Source organism: Ornithorhynchus anatinus, chromosome 5 (assembly GCF_004115215.2).
Source record: "Ornithorhynchus anatinus isolate Pmale09 chromosome 5, mOrnAna1.pri.v4, whole genome shotgun sequence".
In the NCBI taxonomy this organism is placed as follows: Eukaryota; Metazoa; Chordata; class Mammalia; order Monotremata; family Ornithorhynchidae; genus Ornithorhynchus; species Ornithorhynchus anatinus.
Window position 1 is genome coordinate 65,796,858 of NC_041732.1, and position 27,517 is coordinate 65,824,374.

At 42.0% G+C, this 27,517-nt stretch overlaps 1 protein-coding gene and 1 non-coding gene across 3 annotated transcripts in view; both read right to left on the reverse strand.

Moving 5' to 3' along the window:
- The window catches only part of VPS13D (vacuolar protein sorting 13 homolog D), a 313,068-nt gene that overhangs the window by 116,750 nt on the left and 168,801 nt on the right, over window positions 1–27,517 (reverse strand). For both annotated transcript variants that reach the window (XM_029065681.2, XM_029065680.2), the window contains 2 exons: window positions 25,532–25,666; window positions 23,001–23,168 (listed from right to left, as the gene is read on the reverse strand). In XM_029065681.2, the coding sequence (XP_028921514.1) occupies window positions 23,001–23,168; window positions 25,532–25,666 (303 nt within the window). The remainder of the gene's footprint in view (window positions 1–23,000; window positions 23,169–25,531; window positions 25,667–27,517) is intronic.
- LOC114812353 lies at window positions 11,777–11,914 on the reverse strand. Its single transcript, XR_003760009.1, has one exon. It is a non-coding gene; the product is annotated as a small nucleolar RNA SNORA7 (small nucleolar RNA).

Sequence of the window (27,517 nt, forward strand, 5' to 3'; positions counted from 1 at the left end):
ATTTCAAAAGTGGGGTGTGTCCCTTGAATGATAGCATCTTCCTACACAGAAGTTTATATGGTAGTGGCTGCTATTTCTAATTCATAAGAAAGAAAGGATCAGGGTAATGGAGATAAATTCTGGGATATTACTAGAAGAACCAGAAATGCCTGATTTAAGCTGAGCTTCCAGGCGATCTGACTAGAGCTTTTAAAAATAAAGTGCATGAGGAAAAATAGAGACTCATGACTCAAACCCTGAAATGTCCACTTCATCCCCTGGAGAACCCTACCAATTTCCCTTTTCTACAACAGGAAAGATAAAACCTGCAAACTTTTGTGTGTAAATTGCCCCAAAAGCATCAAGGAGGATTTCCTTCACTGAAAGAAAAGGAAACCTTAGAGTCAATCACTTGAGAAGCTTTTGTGTAGCACTCAATAGCAAGGAGCTAACAAGGGAAAAGATGGAACAGTTCCTCTAAGTCTTCAAATAATCAAGTTACTGGTATCGACATTTCTGGAAGTTAAGCAGTGCTATTTGACTTCAATTTTAGCCTATGTGAGAGGAGTGGTTTTATTAAAACTTAATGTCATTCCTAATTTAATCCAAATTTGACTAAAAAAAACCAACCAAATCTTCATTTAGGAACAAAGTCTCCACTGCTGCCTTGAAATAAACCTGTCTTCAGCCGCTTCCTAAAAAGAAAATGACAGAGGAAAGGACATTGTTTTTAAGTCTACCTCAAAAATGGAGCTGGAGAATAATTAAGAAATTTTCTCCAGTTCCACCCAGGGCTACTGACTTCAGAGGAATCCTAGCTTTAAAAGAAAGGTCAATTTATATGTGAAGATTTAGCAACAGGGGGATAGAGTGATCAACTTGGGTCTTTGGGTTACTTATTATCAGTGAAAGGAACAATACAAACATAAGCATGCCCATTAAAATACTGTTTTAAATATGCCACATATCTGAAAGCTGTCAAGCACATGGGAAAATTCAGTGTCCTTTTTACAGGGAGTTTAGCTCTCCCTCCTCTAGATGTAAGCTTCTTGAGGGCTGGGATCATGTCTACCAATTCTACTGTACTGAACTATTCCAAGCACTTAGTAGAGAGCTCTGCAACATAGCAAGTGCTCAATAAATATAACTGAATGAATGATTATCTGAAATTAGGCTGCTGGACCAACCAAGACCTTGTAAGAGAAGGGGTGGATGTTGCGAGGGAGGATGGAAGGGGGAGAGAATAGAGGGAATAAAGCTGAGGGAGGAAAACACCAAAAGTCTACTTAATTTTATACGTCACAAACATTCCACCAGCTATTCTCTGTGTATGTAAATTTGCTCCAGGTGATTCACCCTTAATTCCACAGTCCCATCCATCATGTGTAAAGTGAACAATTTTGTGGATTGGGGACAGTCACATCTCTACATTCCAGGGAACAGGCCCGGAGCTATGCCAGGAAAAACTGCATTCCAACAGTCCTGCTTCCCCAAAACAATCAGGATTTCCTTGAGAATCAGCTTTTAGCACAACTAAGAATTTTGCCTGAAGCACTCTGTTCTGTACAAAGATGTCAAGAAGCTTGTCCTGTATGCAACCTCAGGAATTACTGCTTCATTTTCTCTTCTTTATCTGAGTGTATATGACTCTCCTTACTTTCCTAATGTTGTTGACAAAGCTAACCATCCCAAAAGCTTGGGCAGAAGTAAGTCGACATCCAGATTCTATTTACAGTAGAAACTAATGGCCCAAATACACAAAGAGAAAGTTATTCAAACCTAACATTAAATTAAAGCTACGAGCTATTAACCGCCATCAATGGACAGAGGAAAAATTGAGAATAACTGAGATGACCCATCAAATCTTTTATTTGAAGATAAATCCAGAATTAGTCTCACCACCACTGCCCACGTCCTGCCTGGAACGCCCTCCCTCCTCAAATTCTACAGATAATTTACTCTCCCCTCTTCAAAGCCTTAGTGAAGGCACATCTCCTACAAGAGGCCTTCACTGACTAAGCCCTCCATTCCTCTTCCACTCCCTTCTGTGTCACCCTGATTTGTTCCCTTTGGTCATCCCCCCTCCAAGCCCCACAGCACTTCTGTACATATCTGTCATTTATTTATTTATATGAATGTCTGTCTCCCCCTCTCAAAAAATAAGACTGTAAGCTCACTGTGGGCAGGGAATGTGTCTGCTTATTGTTATATAGTGCTCTCCCGAACACTTAGTACAGTGCTCTGCACACAGTAAAGACTCAATAAATACGATTGAATGAATTGAGTCCGAACTGCTTGGCCAGTAGCTGGAAACTTTGTATAACACCAAGGGCCAAAGGGTGATTTTTCTGAAATCATTAAGTAGGGGAGGAAGAAGAGAAGAAACATTCCCAGAATGCATACTCTCTACTGTACCAGATTCGTCTTAGTTACAAGCTCAATAAAATGCTGAAGCTATTTAATAGACCTATCAAAACGGTCCATGAAAGTTAACTTCCCAAAACTTGGTTTACCAAGTGATGACTCACGTTTCATTTGTGGGTTTTCAAACTTTTCAGAAGGCAAAGATGATAATGGAACTTTATCATTCTTTCTTTTCTGTACTTTACATTTATCCAATTGTTAAATAAGGACTAAAAGGGGCCTTTTTCGTTCAGGAAGGAGGACCCCTTTCTTTGTTTGCTTTGGATTTTAAGGGAGGGTGATTTTCTAGTCACCTTTTGATCTCAAAGAAGTTGATGGGTTTAAAAAGATGCTAAACTGCTGGGAAATGCTTGGATGCGTTTCTCGAGTTTAGGGGAAAGACAGGCTCTCCAAACTCTGCATTGCAGTGAACAGAAAAGAATGTTCAATTACATTCAGAATTTATTTCTGGTAGTTCCCAAGGTTCCTGAAAATGGACAGTGTTACGGTTTGAACAACATGTATTGCACATCTGTAGTTTCCAGGGTTAAAAATGAACCAAAACCTCTCCCTTGAACAGGAGATTCAATATTTACTTAAGTATGGAAAATTCAGTTTAATTTCTGATTACCATCTAGATTGTGGGCCCTCTGAGAACCAGAGACCCAATCCAAATTTTCACCTGTTTTTTTCCCTAGTGCTTAATATAGTGCTCTGCATACACTATGCCCTTAATAAATACAGAGCGAATCCTACGTGAAGACTTTGCAACTTATTTTTATGTGACTAAAACAGACAGAGGAAGTAATTTACCAAGCTCTAGGATCAGAACCCAATCTCCTGGTCCTGAGTTAAGACATCTCACTTTATGTTTCAGGGGTGCAATTTAAGAAACTACTGACTGTCCAATATAAGGAGACAGAGGAAATGAATGTTTCTACAGCCCAATTTCCCTGAATTCCCTTTAGAACATAACATAAAGTGCTTCACTTTTGCAAATGCTTTCAGGCGGGGTAGTCCCCAAATGAAAAATGTTGCACAATAGAGAGCTGGGTTTTAAAGAGGCAGTTCCATTTTACTTGCTTGACTCAAAGCACCTTCCAAATAGGATGGAATAAAAACCTTAACAAAAGGTAAAGGTGAGGTGCTTACCACTATTCCCTAGCCATTAGGTTGGTTTCCTGTATTCTGAAGAAGAGTGCTAGGTAAAGAATGACTTGCCAAAGGAGAAAACTAGTTCATTCAAAAGGTAGTTCATTCCTTTGTGCCTAGATATTTCAGCGATATCATAATCTGCTTTGAAGACAGATTGTCTGTGCTAGACAAAAGCAAGGAAATACAAAATTAACATTGTTGTAATTTGCTCTCACAGCAAATACAATAACTGATCTACGTGAGCACAGGGAAGAGAACTAAGGAAACAGGTTGTTGGCCTTTGATTTGGAATTTCCTGGGTTTTGTCAGTATGAATCAAAAGGTCACTCAATATATCTTTGCAAACAATTTCTCTTATGTGAAGTGCATTAGTGGTGATGCAATAAACTCTTTGGGTTACTGTGTAAATACAATTCACTTATTTTTCAAAAGTGTGTTAACATTACAAAGATTATAAAAATACCACATAGTTAAAATAATCTTTAGACACACAAGGCTGGGCCTTAACTTAAATGGCTAATTGCCTGTTTTGAAAAGAACTGTGGGGCAAAATTAAAACCAGCAATACCAAATTCCTTATGCAACCGGATTTTGGAGGCGGTGGGAGCGACTGAGGGAAGGGTTACTGTGTGGCATCCAACACTTTTCACAACTCATCTGCAAGTTTGGCAATTTTAAGGCCACCTTTTACCACAACTGCTAAAGTGGTCAGAACTCCCGTGATCCAGGCAGGTGAGCCTGAAATGTCCCAAAGGAGAGGCTCTGTTTGAGAAATCAGGTCCAGACCACGGTGGGAATAAACACGGTTCCAAGTGCCCGGGTTGTCCAAAGTTTTAGACCCGATAAATTTGGGGCACAGTTAACCACCTTCCTCTCTCTTCCCCTCTGGGATATAAAGGGCCTTTAATTAGCTCACATCCCTTTTCCTAAAGGAAGCTTCCTAATGCAATCTGACAGGGCCGGTTGGCTGGGTAGCCTGTGAAGCACCCTGATGTGTTGTCTGTATGTATGCCTGATTAGCTGGGTATCCCAGGGGATCCCCCACTGTTTTTTATCTCCACAGATGCCTGATGAGTTTGGTAGCTTCCCCCATGGACCTCCTGGGAAGTTGCCCCAGCAGGTGCCCGTTGGCAATAGTTTTGGGTTACAGGGCTGAATGAATGATCCCCGCAGGAGCTGCCGACTGTTTTCACATACACAGAAAGCAGTCAAAAGTCCACAGCATGAACTTGGAATGACCCCAATTGCAGAGTCACTGGCGGGTTCATCTGGAGGGCAGGCACGCTTTATTAAACAACTAATACTCTTAACAGATAACTTTCCGAAAAAGCAAAAGTGTTAACTCTTTCAAATCTTCTCTTCCCAGCCCAGCTGGCCCTAGAGAAGCATGCCAAAACATTTCAATCCAAGCATAATTGGGCGTCGAACCCAACACACATGATAGAAAACAAAAAAAGACATCCTTACGCTCCTCTCCCTCACCCTCAAATGTCTTTAACGCTTTATTGCTACAAGTTGAGAAGTCAAAATTTCAGTCTTAAGCTTCCTTTTATTACAGATGAGAAGGGCCTTGATCATACTTTGTAATCCTTTAAGGGCTCCTCTGAGCAGACATGTATGGACCGAAGAGTGGGTAAAAGCAATTCACATGCCATTCAAACCTCCCTTGTTCTCCCACCTTCTCTTAAATGCCTACAAATAGACTTTTGGGACATTCCAGAGTCAGAATCATAGGGTGCTTACTTGCAACTTGAAGGGGAAAGAAAGAAGCTATGAATTATTCAGCTGAGAAGCTGGCATTTTGTCTATCTTTATACACGCTTGCTTGGAAAATACTTCATTCAGAGCTGCCAAAGTCACGTCAGTTCATTTCTGAATATATTTAAAAGGAGCACAGAGTTCAGATCAAAATGTTCTGGCAACTGAGTACAAAACCATCAATTTGAATTGGACTTGCTTAACGAAGAAGGCAAAAACAAGAAGCTGAAGACCACGAGTAGGGATTTGGGCATTTCTCTTCCCCCAAATTAGGACTCTGCTGAGGATTTTAAAAAGCCAAAGGGACCTTTAACAAAGCACTAGCTAACCTGGTCACAAAAAAGACCAATGAGCAGTTAATATGTGCACCTTTGGTTTGGTGATTTTTAAAATATTTTAACTGGCAAATTTCCATTCATCTGGGAAAGAGAGAAAATTTTAAGGGGGATGACAAAGAAAGCATCTCATACCACCATTTAAACTGCCTGAGATCCATTATGGATAAATTCCTATCATTTCTGGATGGGATATTTCATGGCTTTGCGTGTTACTGTCTTAACTCTTTTGAAGAACACACCAATAAATAATTTGAGACGCTTCCAAAAGGCTTTGGGATTCTTCCACAAATGTTCTTAAAGACCATCTCTAGGACCCAGGGTTACCTAGACAATAGCACGATCTTCACAGCTCTCTGCTGAGACTTTTACTTAGAAAAAGTGTTTTGTTTTTTTCCAATACTCCACCTTCCTAAATTCAGGCCTAATTTGTGTAAAAAGAAAAGGGGGAGGATGAGTATCTCTGTCATGGTCATGTTCAACTTAAGTTGATAACTGAACATCCACTGTGAGCTATGCTTTCAGGAAAAAGTACATCATAGGCTTGAATGATAAGGGAAAAGTTGGAAATGGTAAATTGAGCTATTTATACTGACTCTATTGGATAGCATTTTCTCAGATATATGCAGTATTCCTTAAAAGAGAAATATTTCCAATTACCTGGATCATTTTTTAAAAATCCCCTCAAGGTACTGTGTGTGGCCATTTCTTCCCCCTTTCTACTTCCATCCATACTCAAATGGACCCATAACAGGTGAATGTTAAGTAGAAAAATCACACATTTGTCCTTTTATCATGTGTTGCAGCTTCCCCACACACCATAAACACAGTGGCTCTGTGGAAGGACCTTGCAATGGGCAACACCAACATTCAAAGGAAATCTGCACATAAAAGGGAAAAGTGCCTGTGCTTTTGAAGGCAGCAATCCACTGGACAGGAATGCAGTTTTAAGCAGTCAAAGTTTCACCTAGAAATGACATTAGGATGAACCCAACAGATCTCCTATCTCAACAGTGCCTACCTCATTAAGTTATCTAGTGAAAGACCACTAAGCCTGGGGAGATGGAGATATAGGTCCCTAATTCCAATTCAGCCACAAAGCATGCAATTTAGAATAAGGCTCTTCACTTGTCTTTATCTCTGTTTCCCACCCCTAGAATGGAGATAAAACATGCCCCTGCCTAATTAGTAGAGGCAAAAGGATGATACAACAGAAAGGCCTTTGAGCCTTTGGAAGATATGTGAAATATAAATACATTCTTTTTCTCTTTCCCTTCACATTGCTTTCTTTCCTTTCCTTTTTATTGCCTCAATTCCAAAATTTCAAAAGCTTAAAAACCCCCACAAAACCCATCTGGCCAGGGTGTCTTATTTTAAACGGCACAAAAATAGAGTTGGCACTACGGAACTGTTTCAGAACAAAATTTTGTTTAATCTTCATTTTATTTTCTTCAAAGAAAACATTGAAAGTTACTGCGTCACCAGCAACTCATTACTGTATAAATTCAGCAGCAGCTTGCAGGAAATGTTTACTTTAAACATTTTCCTCTCTTAAAGGAAACAGATATTTCCTAAAAATATTGTTTAAACTGATCTAGCTAAGAAAAGACAAGCAAATATTGGTGAGCAGGCAGGACCCAAAGGTGGAGAAAATAACACAGGAAAGAAAGCTTCTTCTCTAGCACTTTACTGAACTTTCTTGACACCTTCACTGGGCAGAGGCCCCTTCTTAGAAGAGCCATGGTTCAGGCTTTTTAAATACTCCCTGGCCGTCCTCACTGTTCAACCCAAATCTTACATTATAAATCTGGCATGCCAATCACTTTTGGCCAAGACAATATTATCCAATTTGCAAGGGTATCTTTGCCCATTCAGGAGGACAAAGGGGACAGCAGGATGACTTTGAAAGACCCATGAAACAATAAGCAAGTGGCAGGTCTACTATAATTAAGATGAACTCTCCAATCACTGTATGAAGTGCTTGTGGGAGCACAATACAATAGAGAAGGAAGACTAAATCCCTGCCCACAAGGCGCTTACAAGGTACCTGCTACCATGTTTCAGAGTCTTGTAATTGGATGCAAGAGGACAGATGATCTAGACTAGCAGTGAAGCAGCTCACGGGTCCACCTCTAAATTGCAAGCTCATTGTGGGCAGGGAATGTTTCTGTTTATTTTTGCATTGTACTCTCCCAAGCGCTTAGTACAATGCTCTGCATACAGCAAGCACTCAATAAATATGATTGAGTGACTGACTGGACTCGCCTGAGGCTGCGACTCTTTTGGTCTTGGAAGCCACCCGTGTACATGAACCATACATGGGCTTGGGAGTCAGAGGATCTGGGTTCTAATCCTGGATCTGCCAACTGTCTGCTGTGTGACACTGGGCGGGTCACTTAACTGCTATGTGCCTCAGTTACCTCATCTGTAAAATAAGGATTAAGACTGTGGGCCCTATGTGGGCCAGGGACTGAGTCCAGCCTGATCATCTTGTATCCACCCGAGGCAGGACGTGGGCAAGGGGTCGGTGGCCAGATAGCTGAGATCGAAGCACAGTGAGAAGGTTAGCATTAGAGGAGTGAAGTGTGTGGGTTGGGTTGGCTGTAGCAGGAAAGTAGCGAGATGAGGTAGGACAGGGCAAGGTGATGGAGTTCCCTGTAGCACTTGGGCACTAGAGCAACTGAGCATGAATGGGATTACTGCCACACATGCCACAGTCCTCCGGCTGATGATGGGCCAGGCCTTGCCAGTTCTGGCCCAAATTAAAACAAAGGTCAGACTGACTTAGGCCTCCTGCTCCATGAATGGGCTCAGGCCATGCAGGGCCAACAAATTTCGCTGGCGATCATGTTACTGAGGAACATCTATTAATTGTCAAAAACTGTCAACAAAAAAACCCCCTAGAAAATACAAGAGAAAAGAATTATCCCTCTTTAAAATGTGAGCTTTTTGCTTCTTAGATCCCTTTAGAATGATTTGAATGGCCCCTTTCACTGCGGGCAGGGAGGGAAGCCCGTTGTTGGGTAGGGATTGTCTCTTTTTGTTGCCTAATTGTACTTTCCAAGCGCTTAGTACAGTGCTACCCACACAGTGAGCACTCAAAAAATGCAACTGAATGAATGAACACATCTACCAACGCTGTTGGGAAGCAGCTTGGTGTAGTGGAGCAGAGCACAGACCTGGGAATCAGAAGGCCATAGGTTCTAATCCCGGTCTGCCACCTGTCAGCTGTGTGACTTTGGGCAAGTCACTTCACTTCTCTGTGCCTCAGTTACCTCATCTGAAAAATGGGGATTGAGAATGTGAGCCCCACGAGGGACAGGGATTGTGTCCAACCTCATTTGCTTGTAACAACCCCGGCCCTAAGTACAATGCCTGGCACACAGTGTTTAACAAATACCATAATTATTATTATATTGTACTCTCCCAAGCACTTACAACAGAGCCCGGCACACAGTAAGTGCTCAATAAATACCACTGATTAATTTGTCTGCATCTACCATCCTGTAAGAGCTCACTACTCCTTAATTATTCATATGATGAATTCAATTATGCTGATGCTTCTGAAATCCATGACAAGTTCTTCTGGACCAATCATGGCTTTGTGTATATCTACAGAAGTGTCGAACAGTTCCCCGGAAGGGCTTGGAGTGGCCAGATTGAAAGGTAAGTACAACTCAGAGAGTTAGCTGAGCCACAACTTGAGTTCAGATTCTGATAGCTCATTCCCTATATGTACCTCCAGGCAAACCACTAAACCTCTCCCAGCTGATTTCGACACCAGTTCTTCAAAACAGTTCAGTAAGGAAATGTTTTATGTCATAAGGAAAGTCCTGTGCATTCAAAAACTGTGGCTTACAAGTTTTTTTTTTTAAAAGGCACTGATTGGGAGGTGTTGATCAAAACTTTCCAAAGACACAAACCCAAAGAGCAAAGCATATTTAATCTTAGGGAATACTAAGGAAACTTGCCATTGAAATTCACTCTCTTGGGCATTATCATTTCAAGTCCCGATACCTTTGAAGTTCATCATGGAGAAACATGAAAAAGTGGTGAGAAAAGATGCCCAGGTTGTGTGTTTCTCTGCCCGTCATAAGCTGAGATTCATACTGGGGCAAAGATCACCATTCTGGCTCTAATTCATGTCCCTACTCAACTGCAGCAGGGTTCAGCCACCACCAGAATGAGTATGGATCAATTTATTTACCACCTGGAAGAAAACTCCAATAAGACCACAGATTTCAAAAACAAAAACCACTAGTATAAAAAGGTCTTCTCTCTTCAGGCAATATCAACCTTTTACTAAAGTTGGTGGGGTATTACAATGAATCCTAAAGCCAATCAGATAAAAAAGAAGCGAGAGCACACTTTTAAAGACCTCTTTAGCCAGCTCACTGGAACTTTATCAGACTTTGCTGGGCAAACTCTACTGAAGAGAAGAGGAAGAGTCAAATTTAACAAAACTTTAGCACTCTGAGCCTCAGAGTATAAAGAATTTTCCCATCTGCTGAAAAAAAAGAAGGGATGTGTTACATGACAAATAAGTCAGGGTGGAACATTTCACCTTAATTTTATGTTAATATACTGAAAAAAATATATCTCCCAGCTGTGCTCTGTGCTGAAAACCAAATATTATTTTTTAAAAATGACATCTTGATTGCTTAGAGATGCTTAAAGTAGCAAAGTTCAGGAAATAGCTTAAAGAAATTGCGATTTAATATATACATTTAGAGGAAGATGGCTATTAGGAAAGCGTTCTTAGCAATCACTGTCAACTGAACACACATTGAAATGTTCTACAGATGCTTTAATCTCCCTTATAGGCGGGGTAGAAATGATGATTTAGATGCCATGAGTCTAATCTCATTTGTATTTGAAAAGATTGAGGTCTGTGGGTGAAATATCTGAAAAGTCCTGTCAGTTTGTAATCTGTTTAGTCACACCTCTTAAATTTCTCTAATTTAAGTATTTGGAAAAATAAAGTCTCCCGGCCTCAAAATCTTTTTTCCCCACCTTAACCCCTTCACAGCACTTTTCTGGATTTACAGATGATTCAAGTTAATGCCACCAGCATTAGAAATTACAGCTGGAAAATTTCAAGAGCCAGCACAGGAGGGGTTAGGTAGAATGAATGGAAGACCAACTCAGACTCAGTGTTATGAATTTCTTGAACTGGAGAGTCTAGGGTACTCTATGGTTATTCACTGTGGGAATCATAATTAATCTACACCTTTAGTTTCTGATTTTAAGTGTAATACTACAGACAATCAAAAAATGATCCCTCTCACTCATAATGAAACATTTTGTTTGGGCTGTATTTCCTGGGACTAGGGCATAAAGGAAAGAAGAGGACTTGTCAATAGGTCCAATGCACTGGCCTTTTACCACAAAGAATTATGAATTCAATTCTGACGTAGGAAAAAAAATATGTTAATGGTTTGGAGATCTGTAACACTACGTGGCTTAGTGGAAAAAGTACAGGCTTGGGAGTCAGAGGATGTGGGTTCTAATCCCAGCTCTGCCACTTGTCTGCTGTGTGACCTCGGGCAAGTCACTTAACTTCTGCGTGCCTCAGTCCCTCATCTGTAAAATGGGGATTAAAAGTGTGAGCCCCACGTGGGACAACTTGATTACCCTGTATCCACCCCAGTGGTTAGAACAGTGCTTGGCACATAGTAAGTGCTTAACAAATACCACAATTATTATTACTATTAAGCCACATCCCTCCTCCCAACTCCCAACTCCTTCTAAGGCGGCACCTCTTTTAGGAGGTTTTCCCCAATTCCCATTAGAAAAATGTTATTTCTTGCTTTTCCTTTGATCCTTCCTGTGGCTTTAGACTTGGGCTATTTTACTGCTAGTTAGAACCTAGATTGGCTGCTGGATTGGAATAGGGTGAGCTTGTCTTGTCTTATGCCATCGAGTCATTTCCGACCCACAGCGACACCACCGACACATCTCTCCCAGAGCGCCCCGCACTCCATCTGCAATCGTTCTGGTAGTGTACCCATGGAGTTTTCTTGGTAAAAATACGGAAGTGGTTTACCAATGCCTCCCTCCGTGCAGTAAACTTGAGTGTCTGCCCTCGACTCTCTCCCCTGCCGCTACTGCCCAGCACAGGTGAGTTTTGACTTGCAGCAGTTTTGACTTGCAGCAGATTGCCTTCCACTCGCTAGCCACTGCTCAAGCTAGGAATGGAATGGATATGTCTCTGCTTGACTCTCCCTCCCACAGCTGAGACTGGTAGAGTACTGGAAACTCTCCACGTGCAACCCTGAGAGGGGGTTAAGGTGAGCAGATGACCTCAAAGTCTTCAGCTCCTCTTTCCTTCAGTTTACACTGCATGTTGTTATTCTTTAAGTGGCCCCTCTAGACTGTAAACTCCCCATGGGCAGGGAACAGGGAGAGTACAAATTAACACAGTTGGTAGACACAGTGCTTAGTACAGTACAGCACACAGCAACTGTTCATTAATTTCCACTGACTGATGTTGCTGCTCCGTTTATACCCCTGAAAAATTTCTTGGCATACGTCAGTACCTCCACATCTAACAAGTAATTTACCCCTTTGGTTTCAAGGCTCTGTATCAACTTTCCCGGTTGTACATATTGACCGCCTTGCTCTATTACATCCCAGCTCGCACTTGCTGTTCCTTCCAAACTCACCTGCTAACACTACCAGCCTGATTCTCCCAACTTGTCTTTTCCCAGGAGGTCCCCACAGTTTCATACTCCCCAACACAAATCCAAAAGATCGCTCGCCTCCCCATTTTCATAGTCAATCAATCCATAAACGATATTTATTGAGTGCTTACTATGCGCAGAGCACCGTACTGAGCACTTGAGAGAGTACAATAAAATAGAACTAGCAGGCACAATCCCTGCCACAACGAGTTTACAGTCTAGAGGGAAATCCAGCCTTTTCCAACAAGTCTTCCCTGATTAATCCCCCAAACCATATATCTCATCAGTCATCTTTAGCATTTCTGTATTTATTTATTCTCATCTGAAACACTTGTGAAAGAGTTTATTCAAATGCGCTTTCAATTACTTATCTGATTATTCTATTTGTAAACAGCTTGATGTCTGTTTCCCCTCACAGAATGTAAGCTCCTTGTGGACAGGGAACACAGCTCTTCATTCTGTTCTACCTTCCCAAGCACTGAGTATAGTATACTGAACTCAGTGTGCTCAATAAATATTACTACCACTTTTTACATTTAACTCTGATTAGAGGCTAGATGAGAAGGTTGAAATTAAAGGCTAACATGTGGTATTTGGATTATTTGGACATTTCATAATCTCCACCAGTGTTTTCCAAACTTTATTAGACCTACCTAGAGGAGTAATCTATAGGTAATAATAATAATAATAATTATAATATGTGTTAAGAGCTTACTATGCGTCAGGCACTATATTAAGCACTCGGGTGGAGACAAGATAATGGGGTCAGACATAGAGAACCCAGGTCCTCTGACTCCCAGGCCCATGCTCTTTCCACTAGGCCATGCTGCTTTTCACAGGGTTCACACCTTTCCTGAAAGGCATACATCATAAGCCCCTCTTCAAGTGTACTGGTATCTCCATTTTAGTATGTCAGTATTTTTAATTAGATTCCGCATGCTTGGATGTGCCGCTGAGTCTAGAAGTGCACTGCATGTACACTGAAATGAAAGATGATGGAGACTGGACATGTTCAAGGATCACTGGGGATGGTCCCCCCACCAAGATCCCCAAAACGTACCGGCTGTGATCTATACTAGAGAGGCAGCATGGCGTAATAGATAGAGCACGGGCCTGGGAGTCAGAAGGTTGTGAGTTCTCATTCCACTTGTCTGCTGTGTGACCTTGGGCAAGTCACTTCACTTCTCTATTCCTCAGTTCCCTCATCTGCAAAATGGGGATTGAGAATGGGAGCCCCATGTGGGACAGGGACTGTGTCCAACCTGATTTGCATGTAACCACCCCACAGTGCCTGGCATACAGTAAGCACTTAACAAATATAACAATTTGTTATTATTGTAAGTTCATTATTATTATAAGTATTGCATAAGCCTTTACACGGTGGTCACTTTGGCCATAAATGGCTATTGTACATCGAATATTTTCTATTCTCTACTATTCTTTTTGGGTTAATTTATTTTGGAAACGTTGTCTGGAAAATGGGTTATATCTTCCATAGCATGGTTTTAGTAGGGTACTTAGTAACCACTGATAAAGGAACAGTTATTGGAATGAATGTTCTTGTACACCTGGGAAAGACTGGGACTAAAGAGGTGTGTAATTCTTATGAGCATTTCCCCTGTGTTGAATGCCTGGCTACTTGTGTGTTTTTTGTGCTTTATTCACGGTATTTGTTAATTGCTTACTGTGTGTCAAACACTGTTCTAAACGCTGGGGTAAGTACACGTTAATCAGGTCAGACATAGTCCCTATCCCACATGGGGCTCACAGTCTAAGCACAAGGGAGAACAAGTATCTCCATTTTACAACTGAGGAAAATGAGACAAAGAGCAATCAAGTGACTCACCCAAGGTCCCAGAGCAAGCAACTGGGTGAGCCAGGATTAGAACCCAGGTCCTTCTGGCTCCCAGGCATGGCGAAGTGGACAGAGCACGGGCCTGGGACTCAGAAGGTCACGGGTTCTAATCCTTGCTCCACCACTCATCTGCTGTGTGACCTTGGGCAAGTCACTTCACTTCTCTGTGCCTCAGTTATCTCCTGTGCAAAATGAGGACTGAGACTGTGAATCCCACATGGGATAAGGAACTGCATCCAACCTGATTTCCTTGTGTCTACTCCAGCGCTTAGTACAGTGCCTGGCACATAGTAAGTGCTTACCAAATACTATTATTATTATTATTATTAGGCCATGCTTCTTCTCACAGTGCCTCAGTTGCATATACTGCCTCAGTGGGAACAATGCTGGCAGGGACAAGAGAGTGCGAGTAGCACCAAGCCCAAACCGCTAGCACTATCATCAATTCCTTTGTGCAGGGTCAGGTTCCCAAAGTCTTCCTCACTGGACTAGGGCTCATCCATCATCTACAATGGCAGATTCCATCATTATCCATTACCAGTCAACTGAAAGTTGCCTGTACTGTGATGGGGTCTTGGGTGTCCAACATTTGTTTCTCACTCACGAGTCTCAAAAAAAGAGAATTACTTCAGCATTTAGGGTCAGAAGGCCTGAGAGGGTAGGGAGGGGAGAGGAAAGGGAAACATGAGAGGTTCTGATGCCAAGAATTTGAATAATTTCTCTGCATATAGCAACTGAAGGCACCTTCATACAGCTGGAATGAAATCCCTCAGGTGCCTATATTCAAGATCAAAGCACTTTTCAAAATACAACCTACGGTCTCCAAGGGATAGAAACTACCCCACTGTCTGAGGTGAACTTTATTTAACCTAAAGTCTTGTGCCAACTTAAATATGCTAAACCTTTATACTTGAAAGAAAGCATTTACCTACTGCTTGCTCTAAGATACATGGAAAAGCCATTACAGGGATAATCAACCAAACTATAAAATAGAGTAGTAAAAAAATGACAAAAACAGATACAACTCATAAATTGCTCCCCACCCCCACCCCCACATCTACAATTTTTGTAGGCACTTTGTGTGTCCTTTAAAGCTAAGATAAAACTTTCCCTTCAAACAATAGACAGCATGTAGTCCTACTTGAACTCTGTAAATATAATGCTATCTGGAAAAGGAAAAACAATAAATCCCTGTCTTTTCTAAAGGACGGGGAGTTGAGGCAAGAAAATAAAGTAACCATGTACAAAAGAGAAAGTTGGCCAGGTTCATGCCTTCTGATCCCTAAGTACGGAGGAGAGTTCAGCCGGTTTTGACTGGATTCATCATCAGTGCCCCAGATTTAATTTCATGGGTGCATGAGGTAAACTATGGTTGGTAAAAAGGTTCTGCAAGGACCAGAATGACAAATCAGCATTCTGCCTTTAAACACAGCAGCCACTGGAACGAAGCAGAAAATAGTATAATTACCTGGCCAGGTTTTCTGGGGAATTGTCTGGCCAATCTGAATTCCACACTCTTTAGACTAACAAACTTGAATATGGTTCCTATTGCATGTGGGGTTCATTTTTCAAAGATGTGAAATACATTTGGAAACCAGGTGGGGTTTCTCTAAACACAGAGGAGTGATACGCTGAAATGGGGAAAAGGGACAAAGACCATAATTGGTAACTGGAGAGGTTTGGGGGAAGAGTAGGATGAGAGAGGAGAGATTTCTGTAGATGAATATATGAGCAAAGCCCTACTGAAGGCACACCTCCTCCAAGAGGCCTTTCTTGACTAAGCCCCAGTTTTCCTCCCCTCCCTTCTGCGTCACCCTGGCTCACTCCCTTTGCTCTTCCCCCCTCCCTGCCCCACAGTACTTATTTATATGTATATATCTATTATTCTATTTATTTATATTGATGCATGTTTACTTGTACTGATGTCTGTCTCCCGCCTCCAGACTGTTAACTGTTGTGGTCAGGAATTGTGTCTATTGTTGTACTGCACTTTCCAAGCACTTAGTACAGTGCTCTGCACACAGTAAGCACTCAATAAATATGATTCAATGAATGAATGAATGAATGAATGAATAGAGCACTGTCTTTCAGTGAATCAAGATCAACTGAATATATTAAAAATCTATAGAAGATCACTGTAAAAAGTGCTTGGGAAAGTATGAATCAGTAGAATTGTTAGCCATGATTTCTCGTTCCCTGCCCACAGGGGCTTTCAGTCTACAAGGGAAGACGGACAATAATAATAATAATAATGTTGGTATTTGTTAAGCGATTACTATGTGCCAAACATTGTTCTAAGCACTGGGATAGATACAAGGTAATCAGGTTGTCCCACATGGGCTCACAGTCTTCATCCCCATTTGACAGATGAGGTCACTGAGGCACAGAGAAATTAAGGGACTTTACCCAGGTCACACAGCAGACAAGTGGTGCTGCCGGGATTAGAACCCACAACCTCTGACTCCCAAGCCCAGGCTCTTTCCACCAAGCCAAGCTGGAAAAATAGAATATAAGGATACGTACAAAAGTGCTGTAGGGCCGGAGTGAGTACCGAGGTCCACAGGGGTATATGGCCAAGTGTGCAGGCAACACGCTGAGGGGATGGTGGGTAGGGGAAACGAGGACTTAGTGAACTGATGTACCAGAAAGTTGGGAAACATTAAAAAGAAATGTTTTTGAAGATCTTGCGGAGGGTGCAAGTATGGACGGAAATAGGGACCTCTATTAAGATGAGAAAATCTGATTTTCACAGCTAAGGGAAGGGAACTCAAAAGCATTCAGTAACCAAGGGTCATTTCCTAGTGAAAAATGGATGATCATCATACACCAAATTTCGATCAAAGCTCTAGGAAACTGACTCTCCCAAGACGTGCACATCTCCTCGAGAGCCCTTCCCCGGCTCAGGCCTCGTTTCCCCTACTCCCTCTCCCTTCTGCGTCGCCCTTGCACTTGGATCTGTACCCACTGTTTGTACCCTGATGGATGCTGAGGTGGATGGGCAATCACTGGAGGTTCTTGAGGAGTGGGGAGATGTGGACCGAATGGTTTTTTTTTTAGAAAAATAATCCAGGCGGCAGAGTGAAGGACTGGAGTGGGAAGAGACAAGAGGCAGGGTAGTTAGCGAGGAGGCTGATGCAGTTGTCAGTCAAAGTTTCCTTCCAGGGCCCGGTCAGTTTTGCAGACTATAAATGAACTTAATAACATGGAGCCCAGTTCCCCCCACATTTTGATGGACGTGAAAGTTCAGTTTCTTAGGACAATGGTGTCAGAAACTAGAACAGAGGCAATTTGTGGGTGATTACAACACCTCTTTAGTCCCAATCTTCCCCAGGTGTACAAGAACATTCATTCCAATAACTGTTCCTTTATCAGCAGTTACTAAGTACCCTATTAAAACCATGCCATGGAAGATATAACCCATTTTCCTGGCAACATTTCCAAAATAAATTAACCCAAAAAGAATATTAGAGAAGCAGAGTGGCCTAGTAGATAGAGCAGAGGGCTGGGAATCAGAAGGATCTGGGTTTTAATCCTGGCTCCACCACGTTTCTGCTGTGTGACCTTGGGCAAGTCGCTTAACTTCTCTGTGCCTCAGTTACCTCATCTGTAAAATGGAGATTAAGACTGTGAGCCCCATGTAGCACAAGGACTGTGCCCAACCTGATTTGCTTACACCCATCCCAGCTCCTAAAACAGTGTCTAGCACATAGTGCTTAACAAAAACTACGATTATTAAATACCACAAAAGATGTAGAATTGGGGCAAGTTCGTGTGAAGTTACCTGAAGAGATATCACTCTTCTTTTCTGCCCCTCTAGCTGCAGGTCAATCAATCAATCAAATTTATTGAGCATTTACTGTGAGCAAAGCACTGGAAGGTACAATATAACAGAGATGGTTGACGTACTCCCTGTCCACCACTCTGTAATATTGTACCTTTCAGTGCTCTGCACACAGTAAGTGCTCAATAAATACGTACATAAGTGCTCGGGGCTGAGGGTGGGGTAAAAAAGAAGCAGTGTTGCCTAGTGGATGGAACACAGACTTCGATGACAGACTATCTGGGTTCTAATCCTAACTGCATCACTTGTCTGCTGGGTGCTCTTGGGCTTTTCTGTGCCTCAGTAACTGCAACTGCAAAATGGGGATTGTGAGGCCCATGCGGGACAGGGATGGGGTAGTGTCCAACCTGACTAGATTTTATCTACTCCAGCACTTAGTACAGTGCCTAGCACATAGTCAATGCTTAACAAATACCATTAAAAACAAACAGTGGAAGGGTGATATTGAAGGGAGCGGGAGTAGGGAAAATGAAGGGCTTAGTGAGGGAAGGCCTCTTGGAGGAGATGCATCAAACGAAAACTCCTTATTTAGAGAAGCAGCAAAGCTTAATAGAAAGAGCACGGGCTTGGGAGTCAGAGGTTGAGGGTTCTAATCCTGGTTCTGCCACCTGTTTGCTGTGACTTTGGGCAAGTCACTTAACTTCTCTGTGCCTCAGTTACCTCATCTATAAAATGCGGATTAAGGCTGTAAGCCCCATGTGGGACAACCTGATTATCTTGTATCTACCCCAGCAACTGGCACATAGTAAGCATTTAACAAATACCATTATTATTATTATCATCTTTAAGGCTTTCAATCAGCTCACACTCTCCTAACTTACCTAGCTGATTTCCTACGACGACCCAGCCTGCATGTTTCCTTGCTCTGCTGTCAACTTTCACTCAGTGGACCTCAATCTTGTCTATCTCACAACTAACCCATTATCCGTGTCCTTCCTCTAGTCTGGACCTGATTCCTTCTTCATATATGACGGGACAACTCCTCCAAGAGGCCTACCCCAATTAAACGTTAATTTCTCCAACTCCCTCTCTCTTCTGTGTCACCTATGCACTCGGATCTGCACCCTTTAAGCCCTTGATATTCACCCTACCCTCAGGCCTACGAAAACATGTTCATATTCGTAATTTATCTTAATGTCTATTCCCCCCTAGACGATAAGCTCCCTGTGAGCAGGGAACATATCTATGAACTCTGTAGTATTGTACCCCCTCAAGGGCTTAGTACAGTCCTCTGCACATGGTAAACGCTCAATAAATACTATTGCTTGATGGACTGATTCTTTAGAGAGTGAAGGGAAATTGAATACGATCCTGCCAATCACCCTTCCAAGCACCTGAAAGACAATGAGGAAGTTTATCAATTCTATAGGGGCCAGATGGCTTAATGTGCACAGCTAAAAAGTTCACAAGTTCCATCAAATCAAAGTAGACTGATGTTATGTGAGCTCCCTCTAGACTGTGAGACCCTTTTTGGGAAGGGAACGTGTCTGCTAATTCTGTTGCACTGTACTCTCTCCAGTGCTTAGTGCAGTACGCTGCGCATCGTAAGCACTTGGTAAATACCATTGATTATATGCTTTATAAATATTCGCTGTGAATGGATCTTCTAACACCAAACCATCCTAACAGGATTGGAGTAGGGTAGTGTTGATTTGCAATTTGGGAGGCCACAATGGTAAATGTAGCCTGTAGAAAAGTACACGTTTCCGGAATATGATCAAGGCCCAAGTATACTTGCTGCATTAGGAGATGTGGACATTTATGCCCTGTAATGAACTTTCGGCTGCTTATTTGTCACCTTCCTCTTCGCAGTGCCGGACATTGGGCTCCATTGCCAGCAACTCTCAATTCACAGTTGATCAATCCATTAATCAATCAATGCCATTTGCAGAGAAGCAGCGTGGCTCAGTGGAAAGAGCACGGGCTTGGGAGTCAGAGGTCATGAGTACGAATCCCGGCTCTGCCACTTGTCAGCTGTGTGACTGTGGGCAAATCACTTAACTTCTCCATGCCTCAGTTACCTCATCTGTAAAATGGGGATTAACTGTGAGCCTCACATGGGACAACTTGATTCCCCTGTATCTACCCCAGCGCTTAGAACAGTGCTCGGCACACAGTAAGTGCTTAACAAATACCAACATTATTATTTATTTACTGAACGTTTTTCACTGTACTCAGCACTTGGGAGAGTACGATTCAATAGAGTTAATGGACATGTTCCCTGACCCTAAGAAGCTTACACTCTAGAGAAATGTATTTTTTGAGCACATATTAGATAGCAACCTGCCAATGGAAGTGCTAATGATCACATATATAAACTTGTCCTTCGTATTTGGGGAAAACTGATAATGAAGCTCGCCTAGGAGCGTTTGTGTGAGTGAAAAGCTTAATGTAGAATCTAAAGCCCAGCCGCACTGTGTGCACAAAAACAACGCCTGTGGTCTAGTGCTTAGTGAGGTGCCTGGCACATAGTAAGCACTTAACGAATATCATGATTATTATTGTGCTGTCTAATGTGTGCAGGGTCTGATGCTGTTTTCGCTCTTGCCTCCGATCAAATATGGGTGTCAAGACAAACACGTAAATTAAGCATTTATCCGCTTCCAATTTAGTGCACATCTCCTCATTTGATGGGTAAACTGAGGCTGACAGAAGTTGATTCCAAGATCCGGGACCCTGAGATGCTTTTCTTTAATCATGAAGCACCAACCCTCCTTCGAGGGATACTGCCTAAGGCTACCCTTTGCTTGGTGTGGTTGCTTGCCTTCCTAAAATGTCCCCCCTCCCCGGGGGAACCTATGAAAGCAAACCAAAGAACAACTCCAGTAAATGTCTGACCAGCACCAAAAGCAACAAGGAAATTCAGTCTACTTGGGGCAGCACGGGCATGCATGACTGTAGATTACAAGAATTATGCATTTAGTCAACCAATCCCATTCCTTGCGCATATTAACTTGAGTGATTTTTCCAGTTTATTTTGAGGATTTCCTTCTGATTTTTACAACACATTAGGGCGTTTAGTAAAAAAAAAAACCCCAAAACCCAAAAACAATTATCCTACGTTTTTGTATATAACAAAATCTTGATTAGCTTATCAAACAAAAGATGATCAAATAAAAAGGACTTCAACCACAAACTAAACACAGAAACATGATTTGTTGTGTATCTTAGAGACCACTACACTCAAACTCTGGTCAACCACATAAGGAAGCAAATTCCAAGAAAGGACCTTCAATTCTGAAATCTTGGCCACCTTTTGGAAAGTTCAGGAGCTGAATGATATGGCACTTTGAAACTCTAAACCACCACAGAAAAGCTAAACAATATAATTTCAATAAAATCCAATCCAATCCGCAAGTTAAATATATAATCTCAATCAGCTTGCCGTCACAGACTTCCCTAAACTGAACTAAAATGCTTTTCTCTGCTTGTTTCATTCCAACCCCATAACAGTGACACAAAGCTTTATCTTAAATACATTCTTAGCGCCTTGCAACATACTTCATATGAGAAACAGATTGGGGAGGCAGTTCTAGTGGAGACTAAGTTACTGATCAGTATTACTTTTTTCATTTGCTCAGCCCAACATGTCAGGGACTCAGTCATGACAAGAGGCATACTCAAGTGGAAAGAGTATGGGTCTGGGAATCAGAGGACCTGGATTCAAAACTCAGATCTGCCAACTGCCTGCTGGTTGACCTTGGTCAAGTCACTTACTTTCCTTGTGCCTCATGTATAAAATGGGATTAAGACCGTGAGCCCTGTGTGGGACATGAACTGTATCTATCCCAGCACTAAGTACAGTTCCTGGCAAATAGTGTTTAACAAATACCATTTAAAATATGATTCACTAACAAGTGCTATTAATTTTTTATTACTATTATTGTTATTATTAATAACAGCAATTCACCATTTCCAATAGATAGTGGATGATGGAGCCATTATGACATGAGTTATTTCTTCACACCAATTTAAAATAAGGAAAACTTATATCGTCCAATTTTCCTGATTCAGGTGCAAAAGTTTTGAAGGGCTTTCTGTGTACTGAATGTAAACTACTAGCACCAATGAATTAGAAACAGGAGACTTGGGTGATAAAAGAACTGGTAACATCATGAAAACTCCTATGTTGGTATGAACTGAAAATGAAATTTTATAAAATTGGGAAATCTGAACTATCTTCACAAGGGAGGTTGACTCTGCCAAAGTTCACCGTCTGAAAGGGGAAGTCTGAAGGGAAAAGTTGAGAAATCTGCAGTCATGGGTGGTGATGCTAATCATTCTGTATACACTGCCAACATTCAAGTCTGCTTCAAGTCTAAGGGACAGTGTGAAAAGTGATTCTAGGCACAGTTTTATGCACTGATTTATACTGTTAGGCTGGATCCAAAGCTTTCTAATTGATGATTCAGACAGTTCCCTGTCTTCATCTCACATTTCTGTTCCAAGGATGGAGACAGAGCTCGCTTATGAAACCCAAGATCGAAAAAACTGGACATGGCAGATGGAGCCTGGAAAATTAACAATGGCCCATAGGCCCAAGGTCTAAAATAAATTGGCCTGGGCCAAAGACTAATTACTCTGAGAACAGTTAGGTAAACAGTAGAGAAGGCCTCTGGGACCCAGCTATATAACAGCTCACTATAGAAAGGGACTTGGTTAACCCGTGACTGATTTAGAACCCAGTTTTGTGAATGGCCTAAACTCATTTTAGATTTTGTACTCGTCCCTGCTGAGTTGGCAAAAACTTTTGCAAGGCAGCTTTGCTAAGAGAAAGCAAGTATGAAGAGCCTGATCATAAAATTCCATAATCCATTTGGAGACCCATTTCACAAGGTCTCCCCTATTCCGTAGTAGCTGTTTCTTGACTACCGGCCCCACATTCAACGGGGGAAAGGAATGCTGAAATGAAGTAACAGATTTCACATATTCACAATAACTCATATCATGCGAGTCATTCAGCTTAAACCCTCCAAAGCATAATGGCTTACCTTCGCAGCTGAATTTGATACTCCATGTGTAACATTACGGATAAGGCCTCCAACATTTCCATATTTTATCAGTCCGGTAACACCTTCTGAAACGTCATTCAGAAGCCCCATAGGATTGCCAAGGAAATCCACTGAACCGAGGATCCTGGCCGCCTGACTCAGGAGTTCCTTTTAAATAGAAGGGGGAGGAAATATGATCAGCAGTTGTTTTGACTCATTAAGATGAGTATTATTTCAAGTCAATAATTTAATCTCCTGCCCGGATCATTTTTCTATATAAATGTTCAGTCCATGTTTTCCCATACCTCAAGAGCCTCCAGTGGTTGCCCATCACCTACGCAACAAACAGAAAGTCCTTACTGTCAGCTTTAAAGCCCTTAATCACCTTTCCCCATCCTACCTTACCTCACTGCTCTCCTACTACAACCTAGCCAGTGCACTGCATTCTTCTAACGTCAACCTATTCGCTGTACCTCCATCTCATTTATCTCGCCACTGACCTCTTGCCCATGCCTTGCCTGTGGCCTGGAATCCCCTCACTCTTCATAACCGACAATTACTCTCCCTACCTTCAAAGCCTTACTGAAGGCACATCTCCTCCAAGAGGCCTTTCCTGACTAAACCCTCATTTTTTCTTCTCCCACTCCCTTCTGTGTCGCCCTTGCATTTGGATTTGCTCCCTTTATTCACCCTTCCTTCAACCCCTCCCCCCGAGCACTTATGAATATATCCATAATTTTAGTTATTATTAACATCTGTCTCCCCTTCTAGACTGTAAGCTCACTGTGGGCAGGGAATGTGCCTACTAACTCTGTGACATTGTACTCTCCCAAGCACTTAGTACACAGCTCTGCACACAAAAGCGCTCAATAAGTACAACTGATTGATAAACACTGCTCAGACAAACCACTACACACTGCATTGCAAAGGCTTCCACAATTAATTCATTCAATCATATTTACTGAGCACTTACTATGTGCAGAGCACTGTACTAAGGGCTTGGAAAGTACAATACAGCAGTAGAGACAATCCCCGCCTACAGTGGGCTTACAGTCTAGACAGGGGGAGATAGACATCAAAACGATTCCATTATGCCTTTTCTGGGCTGCCTATAACATCTCCTTTTTTTAAATGGTATTTATTAAGCGCTTATTATATGTCAAGCACTGTTCTAAGCACTGGGGTAGATGCAAGGCAATCAGATTGGTCACAGTCCCTGTCCCACATGCAGTTCCCAGGCTTAATCCCCATTTTACAGATGAGGTAACTGAGGCACAGAAAAGTTAAGTGATATGCCAGAGGTCACACAGCAGACAAGTGGCAGAGCTAGGTTTAGAACTCATGACCCCCTGATTCCCAGGTCCGTACTCCTTCCACCACACCACGCTAATTCTCACTGTTATCGCTATTCCTGAACAGCAGTAGTGATAGTTTGGAAGGGGGCTGGTAAGAGTTAAAGGTGAAAGAGTGGGTGGAAAGGAGCAAGGCCTAGTGAATAGAGAATAGGTCTGGGAGTCAGTACCTGGGTTGTAATCCTGACTCTAAGACGTGCCTGCTGTGTGACCTACGGCAAGTCACGTACTTTCTCTGTGCCTGTTACCTCATCTGTAAAAGGGGGATTAAGACTGGGATCCCTAGGTGGGTCCTGTGTCCAACCTGATTAACTTGTATCTACCCCAGTGCTTAGTACAGTGCCTGGCACATATTAAGTGCTTAGCAAATATTATATTAAAAAAAAAGGAGGAAAGGAGCAGATGTCTTTTCACCAAATGTTAATATCTCCCTCTCTAGACTGTAAGCTCCTTGTAGGCACGGAATATGTCTTTACATTGTACTCTCCCTCATGCGGAGTATAGTGTTCTGCAAACAGTAAGGGCTTCAATAAATACCACTGATTGATTAGCTGCTTTATAAAACAAAGCCTCCACTCTGCAATCTTATATTTTCTCTGCAGTCACCTCTCTTAGCCTTAGCCCTTCTGAAGTCCCAAATTACTGCACCACAGCTCTGATTTTCTGGCACAAACAAAGTAACTAGGGAAAAAAATCCCAAAATAAAAATGCTCCAAAAGCAGGATCAGAAAGTCTGATGACTTTAATGATTTAGAAATCTGTTTGTTCATCTAACCACTGAAGAGGGATACAGTTTCCTATTTTGGCCTGGGAAAGGAAACACAGTTTCGAATCTAGAATGTGACATGAAATCGATGGTTCCCAACTTGATTGAGTAATAGTTGATTGGAACACCCAGGTTTGTCAGAAAGGATCATATAGGATCTCAGACTTGTTGCTTTCATTTTTTCAGAGGCAGTATCCTTCTCTGGTGGTATCCTTCGAAGACAGGAAGAGAAATATATCCGTAACTATATGTTGGATAAGAAGGACAGGATCCTTTGTTTTGCCCTTTGAAGTGACTGGAATAGCCATTAGCCAGTTTGATATTGATTTTGTGATCATAATCTCAAAACAACACAAAAACACAAGTGTACACTTACATTTTTATTGACAGGATAATACTTTCCAAGCACTCACCTCTTGAAAGTGTTTGAGGATATCATTAATGATAAATTCCTTGGTCTCATAAGGGTGGACCCTGGTGAATGGGTCTAGGTTAATCACTGCATCCTCGAATCGGATCAATGGAAAACCCAGTGTGCTTTTCAGAGCCTGGGAAAGCAAGAAATCGGAATGACTTATTGTACCTTTAGTAAGATTTCTAGAGTGCCTTGATTCTGCCTTTGATGTAGACAATGTGCTCTGTTAATATAAAAAGAATAAATCTTCAGGTACATTTGGGATTTAGCTGTTTTGGTGTCTTGAATGGTAATGCCAAGCCAACTCCGATATTAGGGCCCTACGAATAGATTATACTCTAGACATTCTATGAATATATGTCAATCACATCATGGGCACTTAAAATACTCACATGCCATTTAAAGGTTTGTCCCAGAATGTAAAGACAGAAATGAACCATTTACAAAGAGAGAACAATGGTATTTACTGAGCACTTATTACTATGTGCAGTGAAGGGAGAGAAGCTCCATTCTAACAGCCATATATATTCTTTTTAGTGAGTACTCCCTAAGAGTCTTCTAATTCCCTCAACAGCTTTCCTCTTTTATCCAAATGTAGCTCAAAGAACGATCACTGATTATCAAAAGCTTTAATGCATTCAGTCCTTAAAACAACATCCCTTTCTGATCTCCCAGGTCCGTGTTCTCATCTGTGATAGTAAAGTTACATCAAGTCGACCCATTGAACAGTCTTATTGTTCTATCTTGCATCATCCATATGAACAAGATGATATCTTTGACTAGACCTTTATATCTACAACAAGAGAGTGGCCAGGGTTGTATTTGGCAGGAGGGTCAAAGGAGCCCCAGGAGGAAGAGGTCAAGAAAGCCCTCTAGACTCTAAGCTCGTTATGGACAAGGGACACGTCCACAAATTCTGTTGTACTGTCCTCTACGAAACGCTTAGTACAGTGCTCTGCACATAATAAAGGGCTCAGTAAGTACTATCAACTGACTGATCTATTCTTTGTGAAGAGAGACCCTGCAGTCTACAGGAAAATGCTGCAAAAAAGATTTCTCTCACTGGCTTTCCTAGTTCCTCCTTTCTTCTTCTTTTTTATGGTATTTCCAATGGGCTTACTATGTTCCAGGCACTCAACTAAGCACAGGGGTATATACAACCTAGTCAGGTTGGATAGTGTTCTCACAGTCTTAATTTCCATTTTACAAATGAGGTGACTGAAGAACAGAGAAGAGAAGTGACTTGCACAAGGTCACACAGCAGACAAGTGGCAGTGCCGGGATTAGAGCCTAAATCCTTTTTGCTCCCAGGCCAGTGCTCTATCCACGAGACCACGCCACTTGCATCTCTTAAAGATCTTCCCTTGCCCCTTCCCTTTCATTTGGAGGAGTTTGGATATGACCCTCAAAAGACTCTACAAACTGGATACGTGGACCCCAGGCTGGAGTAATTGCCCTTTCCTGCCCTAGTGGCTTATTGGATATACTGAGAGCAGCCTCTTTTACAGGAACCATATTGAATGGACAGCAATCAGTCATGACTAGATAGGAGCAGATAGACTGTTTCGGGGGAAAATGAGCAAAGTCCCTGGGTAATTAAGGACTACATAGCCAAGTTCTTATTATGGTCTTTAAACTCTTATGAAACCACCTCTTCATTTTAAAGCTGTGCTAACGATTAATTACAAATGGACGAAGGAGGGCAACTTCTTCTGATGCAATATAAAGCCGCCTTAGAGTAAAAGGTGGTTTGATTTTCTTCTAAGAAGCTGAACGACTTCACTCCCCGAGGACCTTCACCATAATCCAGTGAGGTAGGAGGGGGAACGATTTTCAGATGGAGAGTTGAGGTAGAGAGAGATGAAATCACTTGGTAAAGGTCACCCCACAGGTCAGCAGTAGTGCCCGATGCTGGTTCTAAAGGATAGGCCACTTGAGTCCTAGTTCACCCTCTTTCCACCAGACCTTCTGCAGAAGTTCCCCT